This window comes from Pan paniscus, chromosome 21 (genome assembly GCF_029289425.2).
Source record: "Pan paniscus chromosome 21, NHGRI_mPanPan1-v2.0_pri, whole genome shotgun sequence".
Lineage (NCBI taxonomy): Eukaryota > Metazoa > Chordata > Mammalia > Primates > Hominidae > Pan > Pan paniscus.
In genome coordinates, this window is record NC_073270.2 from 38,291,440 (window position 1) to 38,304,465 (window position 13,026).

Consider the following 13,026-nt stretch of genomic DNA (forward strand, 5'->3'; position numbering starts at 1 on the left):
TGCCAGGCGGTCTGGGTTAGAACCCCAGCTCTGCCACTCACCAGCTGTGTGACCTTGCTCGGGTGCTTTTAACCTCTCTGTACCTCAGTTTCCTCATCTGTGAAATGGGGAATTCTGGGTTAACTAGTCAATAGAACAAAGTACCCAGAGCAGGGAAGGTCTGAGACAGTTTCTAATAAACATGAACTCTGGAGCTGACCTGGCCAGGAACAAGGGGAGTGACTAAGTCCTCTCTCTGTACCAAGGCTCTGGCGTAAGAAGTATCAGCTCTCAGCTTTGTGCCCTCAGGGCCACTGGAGAAAATGTCAAAGAAGGGCTTCAAAGATCACAGCGACTGTTCTTTGAGCCCACTGCTACTCCACAACCCACTGAATCCTCACAAGTGCCCTATAAAAATCAGGTTCAAGGCCGGGCATGGCGGCTCATGCCTGTAATTCCAGCACTTTGGGAGGTCGAGGTGGGCAGATCACTTGAGGTCAGGAGTTAAGACCAGTTTGGCCAACGTAGAGAAACCCCTTGTCTACTAAAAATACAAAAATTAGTTGGACGTGGTGGCGGGTGCCTGTAATCCCAGCTACGTGGGAGGCTGAGATAGGAGAATTGCTTGAACCCAGGAGGCGGAGGTTACAGTGAGCCAAGATCACACCAGTGCACTCTAGCCTGGGCGACAGAACGAGACTCCGTCAAAAAAAAAAAAAAAAAAAAAAAAGCAGGCTCTATTATTCTCCCACTTTACAAGTGTGAAAACCAAGGCTAAGGCCAGTGTCTTGTCTAAGTCCCACAGGCTGTGACTTGCAGAAACAGGGCGCATGCCCGAGCCTGCTCTTGGGGTCACTTGCTCTGAAGAGCCCAGGAACCAAAGGGTGAAGACAGAGTTGAGTTGGCCCTGGAGAGTGGAGTCCTGGAGAGAGGTCCTGGGCTGGGGCTGGCAGGCTGGGGAGAACTTGGGCAGCAGGCATAGGTGGGAAGTGCAGGTACAGCCCTGTCTCCCCAGGAAACCAGGCCTGAGGTGTGCCCTGTTAGTCAATCACATCATTTGCCTGGTGCCTGTAGGGGCTAGCTCCGTGACGGCAAGGCTGAATCTTTCGTCCCCACTGTATGCAGCACCCAGCCCAGGCCCTGCCCACTGGCAGGCACTCAGTGGATGCTTGTTGAATGACTGAGTGGACCAGGCATCCTACTCTGTGGTCACCAGACTGCTCAGTGATCATGAGCACCATGCTACAAGCGAGGAAACTGAGGCTCAGGGTGGGGAAGGGAACTTTCCCAGCCCACCCAGGTCTGTCTGAATCTTTTGTTTTTGTTTTGAGATGGAGTTTCGCTCTTGTTGCCCAGGCTGGAGTGCAATGGTGCAATCTCAGCTCACTAAAACCTCTGCCTCCCGGGTTCAAGTGATTCTCCTGTTTCAGCCTCCCAAGTAGCTGGGATTACAGGCATGTGCCACAATGCCCAGCTAATTTTTTTGTATTTAGTAGAGGTGGGATTTCACCATGTTGGCCAGGCTGGTGTTGAACTCCTGACGTCAGGTGATCCACCGGCCTCAGCCTCCCGAGTGGCTGGGATTACGGGCATGAGCCACTGTGCCCAGCCTGTCTGAATCTTTACCCTCCTCCAGGGACATGATCTCAGGAACACATATCTCCTTTTCCAGCCGGAAGTACCTGAGAGAGACCCCAGAAGGTGGATAAGACTGCAGAGAGCAGGGAGCATGAAGCACCTTGCCCAAGGTCTCACCAGGCAAGAGAAGGGCGGAGAAGGGCGGCTTCTTCATGGATTGTAAATCCCCAAAGCGTGCAAACGTAAGGAATCTCTTTAGGGCTCAAGGGGTCTAAACTTACCCTTTTACATACGGAGAAACTGAGGGCGCCCCAAAAGATGTGTCATCTCCAGGGCCACCGAGTGGTTGAGCAACAGACTGGAACCCAGCGTAGCAAATGGAAAGGCCCCGAGGCTGGCACACAGTATGAGCTGAGGCCAGTGGGCTTAAGAGCGACTGGGGAGGTGGGCTGGGGCCAGGCCAAGCAAGGAGCGTGGACTCCAGACCACAGCCATGGGGAGCCACTGGATTGGAAAGGTCTAGACACCATCTGGCTTGGGTTCTCAAGAGACCCCTCTGGCTACTGGGGACTGACTGGCCTGCAGGAGCATGGGATGGGAGTCAGGAGACTTGGGAGGGTCAGGCCAAAAGCCGTGGAGTCATCTCTGCCCCTGGCCCTTTTCTCTCACCCCTTACATCTGATCCATCAGCAAATCCCTTTGGCTCCACCTTCAAAATATAACCAGAATCTGACTACATCTCACCGCCCCATTGCTGACACCCCTAGCAACCTCTCCCTGCACCTGACCTCCAACCTGGCCCTGCCACCCACCCTCCATAACACAGCCAGAGGGAAACAGCTGAAACAAGAGTCAGATCGCACCCCTCCCCTACTCCAAAGCCCCTGTGGCTCCCCACCTCACTCAGAATAAAGTCCTGAGCCTGGCCCTGGAGGGCCTCATGCTCTGGTCGCCCTGCCCATTCTGGCCATGTGTCCCCAAGGCTCTCGCCCAACCCCTGGCTGTGGCACACTCACAACTTCTTGGCATTCCTGCCTCCGGGCGGGCGTCTGTACATGCTGGGCCCCCTGCCTGGAGTGCCCTTCCTCAGATGTCTGCAGGGCCGGCTCCATCTTCTCCTTCCTGTTGTCAGATGCCACCTTCCCAGGAGGCCTCCCTAACCACCCCGTTTAACATGGCCCCACATCTCCTTCCGTCACACACACATGCTTTCTCGGCTCCATTTTCTCCAAAATGTGCGTCACTTTCCAATGTACCATTTAATGAACTTATTCATAGTGTTTATTCCAGCTCTGTCCCCCATTAGGATTTCAGCTTCCTGAGGACAAGGTTCTTCGAGTGGCCCATGCCCAAAACAGGCCTGGAGCATGGTAGATGCTTGGTAATGACATGCTGTTGAACTTGAGTGGTTTTCCTAACAATTCTAGGTGGGAGATCACCCTCATCTCCTGTCACAGAGAAGGAAACTGAGGCTCATGGAGGAAAATAAATTGCTCGAGGTCACAAGGCCAGGACACTCTGGGGCTGGGGTTTGGACAGAGCCTCCTGCTCTGTCCGGCTCAGGCTGGCATGGGCTGGGAGCAGGACCTCTGAGCTGGCGTGTGGCAGGGGCCCTGCCAGGTGCCCTGCGGTTGGTACCCTCCCTGAGGGGCCATGGCGGGCTGGGCCGGGAGAAGGCGGTGGCAGCCCTGGCAGTTCCACCCGTTCCAGGGTGGTGTAAGAGCAGGTTGGGAAAGGCCCAGGGGCACCAGATCCATCCTACGGTTGCCCAGTCCTCGGAGCCTGAACGGCCACGGGTGAGAAAGGAAGTCAGCAGGATCCAAAATAGGCCTGTGTTTCGGGAAGTGAAACTGGGCATCGGGGACGCCAGGCCAGAGGAAGGCCTGGGCCTCCTGGGTTGGGGGCCCCCGGGGCGGGGGTCTTTCCTTGCCTCCTTGGCCTGGGGACAGTTGGTCTTGGGACTGATCCCTGCCAGGACCTTGGGAATGAGCTCAGGCCCCTCTCGCAAGCCACGTGACCCTGGACACATCGCTTCAGCTCTCTGATCTTCAGTCTTCTCATCTGTAAAGTGGGACTAAGGGTAGGACTTGCCTCACTGGGGACTGGGAAGGTGAGACTGTGCCCTGAAGCCCAGGATGGTCACAGTTACCCTTGGCGTTGCAGAGCCATCGTGGGTGCTCCTCCTCCAGGAAGCACCCCCAGAGCCTTAGATCAGAATGAATCACTCCCTCCCCAGTGTCCCCAGCCCCTCTCAATTTCTTTCTATTTTATTTATTTATTTATTTTTGAGACAAGGTTTCACCCTGTTGCTAAGGCTGGAGTGCAGTGGTGCAATCATAGCTTACTGCAGCCCCGACCTCCCAGGCTCAAGTGATCCTCCCACCTTAGCCTCCTGAATAGCTGGAACTACAGGAGTGTGCCACCATGCCTAGCTAATTTTTTTTGTATTTTTTGTAAAAATGGGGTTTTGCCATGTTTCCCAGGCTGGTCTCAAACTCCTGGGCTCAAGCCATCTGCCCACCTTGGCGTTCCAAAGTGCTGGGATTACTGGCGTGAGCCACCTTCCCATCCGGCCCCCTCTCAATTGCTTTTGGTTTCTGTTCACATATGTCTTTTCCACTAGAGGAGGCCAGGAGTCCACCTGAGTCTTCTTGGTGTCCCCAGTGCCCAGGATAGAGCCTGGCGGATGGGAGGTGCCACCCATGGGCCAAATGAATTAGTGAAGGAGCCAGGGTCGGAGGCCTGTGGATGCCCTTGAGGGGTCTGATCCCTGCCTCCCGACAGCCAGCTCCTCAGGGGTGGCCTGGAGTTTTGGCAAGAGGAGGCTCTGAGGGCAGGTGAGTCATGTTTCCCCTGAATCTCAGTTTGCTCATCTGTAAGATGGATGAGAAATGGGACCCACAGCTTCTCTGTCCCAGATCAATGAATGGATCACCCAAGATGCCACTCTAGGAACCTCAGAATGTGCCTGGGGCAGGGCTGCCCCAGAGTGGAACCCTTCAGGCCCAGGTGACCTGCATTCTACTTTCTCCAGCCCCTCTCCTGCCCTGGCAAGAAGCAGGACTTTGTAGCAGAAAAACTCAGGTGTAGCGGGGCGGGCAGGGAAGGTGTTGCCACCTAATAGAATCAGGAAGCTCTAAATAACGATGAAGTGCACACGTGCAGGGGGCCTTACACCATCCAGGCTTTACAGCTAAATCCCAGAGAGGTTAGGCTACGTGTCCAAGTTCACACAGCAAATTAGGGCAGAGCAGGGAGGGTGCCCAGCCCTCCTGACTTTCAGTCCCAGGGTTCATTCAGCCCATCTACCCTGAGCAATTGCTGGACACCTGTGAGCACATTTCACAGTCACCGCATCTCCACAAAAGCGAGAATCAGAACACCCATCCTACAGATGAAGACCTCAGGCTTTGAGAAGGGAAGGCTCTCCCAGGACCTTTCTCACCCACCTGAGGCCCCACCTTTGGACCTACTTAAGGGCTCCTCAAGGTCCCCTGAAGGCTGGGCCTCCAAGCCCAGGACTAAACTAAGAGCTGTGCGGCTCCTCCAGGAAGGACCTCCGAAGGTCCATGTCTTCCTGAACTTCCCATCAACCTTCTCATCCTACCAGTCTCACCCAGGAGTCAGCTGCTTGTGCACACTGGTGCCTGGAAGTCCCACTGTGCAATCAACTAGCTAGACTGAGAAATGAGAACAAACACGCGCCCCCCGGCATTTGCTGTGTGCTGGGACTGACCGCAGCTCTCCCGAGTCTCACAGGATCTCCGTGAGGTCAGCTCTGCGATCGGCCTCATCTCACAGTTGGGGAATGTCATGCACACCCGTGACTGAGCTCAGCTCTGAAAACCTGTTCCTCTCTCAGTTCCCAGCCCGGGGAGAGGCACCACTGTGCTGAGCAGCAGGAGTCACTCCTGGCTCCTCCCACAGCCTCTCCCCCTACAGCCTGTTAAATCGACCTCCTAACTTAGCCACTAACCTGCTCTGTGAACTGAGACTAGTAACTAGTAATCTGTCAAACAGGATAACAACAGCCCAGACCGGGAAGAGTTGCAGGGACTCGCCACCACTGCCCAGCTGTGTGACCTTGGGCAGGAGAACCCACCTCGCTGGGCTGAGGTTTCCATATCTATAAAGTGGGGATGATAATATGGCTCACTGTCCAGGGTCGTGGGAAGGATTCAGTGACCCCCTCCCTCTTGTCATGCCTGAGACTTTGCTCCAGAAACTCTCCCCATACAAAGTGCTAGTTTTTCTTGAATTTTAAAAGAACCCTTCTCTGAGCACCCCTCCCTTCTCTGCTGTCCGGTTTTTCTCCAGCCCTTCGCTGGAATGCCCTGAAAACACACCTATTCTCGCTGTCTCCAGAGTCTCTCTCCCCTCTTCTCCCTTCAATCCACTCCCCACAGGGTCTCCCCTCCCCCTCCCGAGGAAATGAAGAAACTTCACGTTTCTAAACCTGCCCAATGCCATCTCTCAGACCTCCCTATCTGGACCTGTCAGTAGCATCAGATGCAGCTAACACCTGCTGCTCCTTCAAACGCTGTCCTCCCCTGGTTGTGAGAACCCTCCCTGCCAGTTCCCTGGCTGCCCCTTCTCAGTCCATTTTCTGCCTCTTCGCCAATCTCTCCCTCACCTCTCAGGCTGGGGGCCGTGGGCTCAATCCCTGGGCTGCTGTCCCTTTCCATCTGCCTTCCTCCCTGGCTGACTTTAAAGACCGATTCTCTGCTGCCCTCCACACTGATATCAACAACCTGGACACGCCCCCTGAGCTCCAAAGCCACACATCCACTTCCTCCTGCACAGCTCCTCCGGGCTTCTCCAGGATCTCCTGATATTTGCACACAGATCGGTTCCACCCTCAACCCTCCTCATCCCAGAGAATGGTGACTGCATTCTCCCCTGGCCCAGGCCGGAACACTGGCTGTCATCCTCAACCCTTTACCCCGTCCGTCTCTAACTCTCTCTCATCTGTCTCTAATTCTTTCTCTCTGCGTCTGTCTCCCTCTCTGCCTCTGTCTTTCTGACTTTGTCTCTCTGTCTCTCTCCCTCTGACTCTGTCACTCTGACTCTGATTCTCTCTTATCTCTGTCTCTCTCTCTGTCTCTGACTCTGTCTGACTCTCTGTCTCTGTCTCTGACTCTCTCTCTCTGTCTCTGACTCTCTGTCTCTGTCTCTGACTCTGTCTCTGAGTCTCTGTCTTTGTCTCTGACTCTCTGTGTCTCTGTCTCTGACTCTCTGTGTCTGTCTGTCTCTGAATCTCTGTCTCCCTCTGTCTCTCTCTGTCTCTGACTTTGACTCTCTGTCTCCCCAGTCTCTGACACTCTGACTCTCTGTCTCTAACTCTCTGTCTCCCTCTGTCTCTGATTCTGTCTGACTCTCTGTCTCTGATTCTCTGTCCCTCTGTCTCTGTCTCCCTCTGTCTCTGACTCTCTATCTCCCTCTGTCTCTGACTCTCTGTCTTTGGTTCAGACACTCTGTGTCCCTCTGTCTCTGACTCTCTCTCTCTGTCTTTGACCCTCTGTCTCCCCCGTCTCTAACACTCTGTCTCTGACTCTCTGTCTCCCTCTGTCTCTGATTCTGTCTGACTCTCTGTCTCTGACTGTGTCCCTCTCTGTCTCCCTCTGTCTCTGACTCTATGTCCCTCTGTCTCCTTCTGTCTCTGTCTCTCTCTGTCTCTGTCTCTGACTCTCTGTCTCTGATTCTCTGTCTCTGTCTCTGACTCTCTGTCTCTCTCTGTTTCTGACTCTCTGTCTCTGTCTCTGACTCTCTGTGTCTCTGTCTTACATCCCACATCACTGCATCAGTGAATCCCATGGACTCTGACCCCAAACACATCTCAGTCCCCAGAGCCGCTCACAACCCCTCGGCCTCCCCTGGGCCAGCCTCCACCATCTCACCTGCATCTTCACTCCACTGCCTCCCTGTTCTGGGGGCTTCTGCCCATGCCGCCTGCAGTCTACTCTCCACCCGGCGGCCAGAGGGGCCCCGTCCCAGAAGAGTCAGGCCTGTCCCTCTGCTCAGGCCCAGCAGTGGCTCCTGTGTCACTCGGAGAAGCCCAGTCCTCATAGAGATCTTCTTTGAGCCTGCACACCCCCGACCATGGCTTCTCCTGCCCAGTCTCCCTTCCCTGCCAGGCTGACCCCACTGTAGCTCCTGCCAGGGGTGTTTGCCTCCTGGAAAGTTCTTCCCCTAGCAGCAACAGCAGAAACATCCTACCTTCTTTCAGGGCCTGGAGTAGGAGTCTCCTTCTGGGGAGGCCCAGCCCGTGCCCTATCTACCATCCTGACCACTGCCTGGCCCTTCCCCACCTGTCCCCTTCTCTCTTCTGTGCTGTCCTCACACACCACCTATTTCATCTGTTTACCATGTTTGTCGTAGGTTCTCCCAGGAGGGCAGGGCTTTGGGCCTTGTTCACGCCGCCTTGCCCGGGCCTAGAATAGGACCTGGCCTGCAGCCGGGAGCCAGGCTGCTCGCTCTTGGTGAAAGAGTGCCCAGGAGGGGCACAGTGAGGGCATGCAGGGTGAGAGCTCGCAGGGCCTGGGCGCGGCTATGGCAACGCAGCCTATGCCTGCCAGTCCCTTGGTGGGGCCTGTGGCCTCCCTGCCTTCACTGCTGTCCACGGCTCTCACTGGCCCTGCCTTCCTCCGGCCTGTGGCCCCACTCAGACCCACCCCATTCCCCACAATGGATGTCAGAAAGGCCTTTAAAAACCTGGATCTAATTATGTCACCCCCTCCCCTGAGCCCTGCAGTGGCTGCCGGTGGCCCTCGGGATCATGTCCAGAGTCCCTGCGTGGCGTGAAGGCCCCTGGAGACCCGGCCTCAGCCCCCTCCCCTGTCTCTTCCTCCCCTGCAGATCTGCCCCCATCTCCCTGGAGGTGGCCTGTTCTCCACGCCACCCTCACAGGCTGCCTGGCGGACTCTCCTCACAGCACTGTGCTTCCCGGGGCCCACTTGTACAGGCCCCATGCGAGAAGGACCTCGGGCCGTGTATAATCCTCCAAGGGCCCACAGGAACAGCAGTGACAACTGTGTTATGAAGCACCTACTGTGTGCTGGGGACAAGAATGGAACAAGAAGACATGCTTTGCCCTCACCCCTGGAGGGCAGCTTCCAGCCAGGAAGGCAAATACCTCCTCCCCAGACCCCTTCCACAGATCCCCACACTCTGCCTCTCTCCTTCAGATCCCTGCTCAGATGTCACCAGCTCTGTGCGGCCTCCCTGCCACCAAGTCTAAAATTGCCATAGTCCCCTCAGTTCCTCACCCCTCTCCCTGCTTTCTTTGTCTGTCTCATCCATGAGGATGTGCCCTCTGGGAAGGGCAGGCAGGAGCTGGCTATTCTGTTCCTTGCCCTGTCCCCAGCACCGAGGACAGTGCCAGGCATGGAGGAAATCATTGCTGAATAAAGAAATAAAATCGACATTCTATGAGACATAAAGCACAGTTCAGACACATGGAGTGAGGGGTGGTTCCATTCTGACTGCGGTGATCCCGGTGGTCTCTCTGAGTAGGTGGCACTGAGCTGAGACCCAGTGATGTGAAGGACTGAGTGTGTGTGGAGGAAGAGTATTCCAGGTGGAGGAAGCAGTAAATGGCAAAGGCCCCGAGACAGGGCTGAGCTCTGTGTGTAAGTGAGGCCAGAGTTGAGTGAACCAGGGGAGAGCGGGGTGGGTGGGGCTGAGCTAGGGAGAAGTTTTCCTAAGCCCTTTCCCAGGAGAGTAAACTGAGGCTCGGGGAAGCTAAGTGCTAAGTCCAAGGCCACAAAACAAGGAGAGGCAGAAACAGGCTAGACCTGGGTCTGCTGGTCTGAGGGGCCCTCTCTGTGCACCCTGGGACTCAGCCACGCTCTACTTATTAATAGCTAACCCAGATGGGGCCCCGCTGGGTCAGGAGCCCCAGGTTTAGGCTGAGCCCAGTGACCTCCGGGGCAAAGCCCAGTGAGTGAGCCCATGAGTGGGGCCGGCTGGGGAACAACTGGAGCCCTGGTCTCCCTAGAGCTGGGCCATTGGCATCTGGGGGAAGCCCGATTTGCTGGGGTCGGGGCTGACTGGCTGGGCCATTACCCGCCGGGGGCCTAGAGCCCACGGGGAAGTTGGGCCAGGTTGCCCCTGCTAGAACCTTCCCAGAGTCTAGAGCAGGTGGCCGTGATGCCCTGCCCTCTGCGGCTGGGACTCCAACTACTCCTGTCCCCTCCCCGGCTCACTGCCTGTGGGTCACTCCCGCTGCTCCCAGATGGCCATGCTCATTCCCTCCCGCCACAGGCCTTTTGCCCTGGCTGGTGCCTCTGCCAGGGACTCTTCCCCTAATCCTTGTGCGGCTGGCTCCCGCTCCTACTCGCGCCCCAGCTCAAGGGTCACCTCCTCAGAGGCCCCCCGACCACCTGTCTCAAGCAGCCCTGCTCCCACCCCCCTCACTCTCCATCTGAGGGCCCTTTAAGGTCTTTCATGGTATTTAACAAAAATATCAGGCATCACATGTATTGTGGGCCTGTCTATTGTCAATGCCCTATCCCTTCACTGGGGTGTAAGCACCCCATGGATCTTGTTCCCTGAAGTCTCCTCAGGGCCCAGCACAGGGCCTGACACTCAGTAGATGATTAATAAATATTTGTGGAATGAGAACATGAGCGTCTACCCCGCTTATTGTATAAAAGCAGCAGTTGAGGTTCAGAGAGGGTAAGTCACTTGCCCAAGGTCACACAACAAACCAGAGGCAGAACCACAGCAGGAGCCTGGCTCAGCTCACTTGACTCTGCGTCCAGTGCTCTTCAGCCTACACCATAACTAGCACTCAGAGTTCAACCAGCCTCACCCCAGCCTTTCAAATACAACCTTTATCCCTCATCCCCATCTTTCGGTCCTGGGAAGAAAGAAAATGTAAGTAGAAGAGGTGGAAGGGGGCAAACAAGGGAGACTAAGTATCACAGGTGAACGGGTGCTCAGGATTCCTGTAGTCCCATGTAACAGATTCCAGCAAGGTTGGGTGCCTGGCCTGGGGCCTCTGGGCCCATGGTCCAGTCTCATCCTTGCCTGCTTGAGCTGGAAAGGGTTAAATTTTGTGCTTGGCTCCTGCCTTGCTGTGGACCGTGGCTGGGACAGAACATCTGTCTGTTGCTATGGTTGCCATACACTTGAAGGGGATGGCTGGATAATTATGGCAAACGCCGCCGAGCGAGTGAGCGGGTGCCCGGAAGTGGCTCGGGACCCTTGCCCGCCCAGTGCAGTGGCAGGCTGTGGGCCCCTTACCCACTGGCTCACTGTGGAGCCCCTGGCCCTGGACTTGAGTTCCTGAGCTAGCAGAGGAGTCAGCTGGGGCCACTTTGGACTTTGCCTCATGAGTGAGCCTGGCTACAGAGCCCCCCGCGAATCCTGGAGCAGGGCAGACACCAGCAGCACTGGGCACCGGAGCCTGTGGGCTGTAGGCCTGCTGGCACAGGTGGTGGGCTCAGATAATGCCCTGGTGCCACTGTGTCCTCCCCCAGGGGAGAAGCCCTGTCATCTGTCCCTGCCATGAATGCCCCAGAGCCCAGGAGGCAGCAGGTGGAGACCGACTGCCCACGTCCTGTCCTCTCGGCTCTGCCTGCTCACAGGGATGCTTCAGCTTCCTCGTCTGCTCATGGAGGATGAGAGGGCCTCCCTGGCAGAGCTGAAGGGGGTCTGTCTGGATAGGGCCTGGGGAAGAGGTGGCTCTGGGACAGGAAATGGTTGTCCCAACCTTGCTCAGCAGGGGATGGGGAACCTTAAGCTGCCGTGGATTTAGACTGTGGTCCCGTGGAAAGGCTGGAGATTGCTTGGCACAGTAACCAGCTACATGATTTGTGCTTGGATCCAACCCTTGCCCAGCCAAGCTGTGGGCAGGCAGAGGGGCTTGCACCCGGGAGGGCCAGCCCTTCCACCCCACCTCCTCCAGCCTCGCCATGGTAGGCAGCTGAGCTTCCTGAAAGCTCAGTACAGACTCGCAAGCTGGCAGACCCCAGAGGCCCGAGAGATGCCGGCTTCCAACTCCTTCTGTAACCACCAGTGAGACAGAGGCCGGGCACCCTCCCCAAGGTCACCCTCACAGGTTCCTGGCTCTTCCCCATGCTGCTGCCCCCTCTCCTGGCAACTTCCCTCCTCCCATCTGCCTCCCTCACATAACAATTGCAGTCATAATAACTGACACCATGCCGGGCACTGAGCTGTGTGCACACGGCTTACTCCTTTAACAACCTACAGGGAGGGTGCCATTTTTAATGCTGTTTTCACTGGGAGATTATTGAGGCATGCAGCAGTAAAGAGAGCTTCCCAAGTTCTCCTGGCTGGGAAGTAGTACAGCCCAGAAGCTCCAAACAGGGCCACTCTGGACACTGACTCCTTTTCTTTCCCCCTCCCACTAAAGAGGACCCCTTGAGAGCCAAGATGGTCTTATTCTTCTGTTTCTCCAGCTCTGTTCACAGAGGAGGCATGGATGCACATTTAACTTTCCATGCATGCATTCATTCAATATGCACTGAGCACAGGTGCCGGGCCCTGTGCTGAGTGAATCAGTGAACCCTCTTCCCCACATTGGGCTATCCAGAGGCTCAAAAGACATTTGCCCCAGGGCACAGAGATTCAAACGAAGGATGAAGTTACTCTGGCAGCCATTACCTCCCAGCACTCTCCCATTGGCCTGAAAGGGGCAGGGCAGTGACCACACCCTCATGTTACAGCGGAAGAAATGAAAGCTCAGAGATATGAGGAGCCCTGTCGAAGGTCATACAGCTATGTCTCAGGTGGGGCAGCCTCTGGAATCCAGGAATTCTGCACCCCACAGAGCTCGGTCAGCAGAGAAGACTGCCTGCCCAGGCATGGGGATGGCTTCGCTCTTGATGGAATCCCAGTTTGCCTGGGACCATCACAGTTTATACCCCTCAGTCTCAGGCAAGCTGGACAGCTGGTCATCCTAACTCAGGACCTCCCAAGTGCCACAAGCCCAGGCTTTGGGGTCCAGCTACCTGGTCTGGGATCCAATTTCCCTCCCTTCCAAAGACTAGGATCTTGGATAAGGGAGGGCTCCTCTGAGCCCCTGGTCCTCCCTGCCCCACCCAAGGACCTGTGGGCCCCGCCTCAGGCTGCCTTAACAAGTTGAAGTCAGTAGGCCTATGCCAGAGGAGCCACCAGGCCTGCCCAGTTCCTTAGGGAATGTTGGCTGAGCAAGGAGGCCCAAGGCCTCCTTAAAGAGACAGGCACAGGCTATAGCCAAGCTCCACATATTTAACAGGCAGCTCCTGTGAGCCATGAATCAGCATCCCAGGGCCCTTTGGGCAACACAGAAGCATTTTCCCAGCCAGGTCTCTCTTGCAGCTATTGGGGTGAGTGTGGGGGTGGGACAAGTAGGCCTGCGAGAAGGGGCCTGGGCACAGGAAGGCTGCTCCTCTGCCAGCTGCAGGGCTTCCTTGGGGATCTATAGGTGCCAGGCACAGTTACCAAGACACATGGAGAAAGGGC

General features: G+C 56.1%; 1 protein-coding gene across 1 annotated transcript; it reads left to right on the plus strand.

The window, feature by feature from the left end:
* The first annotated feature begins 1,769 nt into the window (after positions 1-1,769).
* LOC100971448 (putative uncharacterized protein MGC163334) lies at positions 1,770-8,805 on the plus strand. The gene is made up of 2 exons (XM_055104471.1): positions 1,770-1,799; positions 8,413-8,805. Exons 1-2 carry the CDS (start codon positions 1,770-1,772, stop codon positions 8,803-8,805), a joined length of 423 nt encoding a protein of 140 aa, XP_054960446.1.
* The last annotated feature ends 4,221 nt before the right edge of the window (positions 8,806-13,026 follow it).

Excerpts from the sequence above, each read along its gene's own strand:
- LOC100971448 (XM_055104471.1), top strand. The coding sequence starts at position 1,770 with ATGGATTGTAAATCCCCAAAGCGTGCAAAC. Across the intron at positions 1,800-8,412 it reads AATCCCCAAAGCGTGCAAAC|ATCTGCCCCCATCTCCCTGG; the intron begins GTAAGGAATCTC and ends CCTCCCCTGCAG.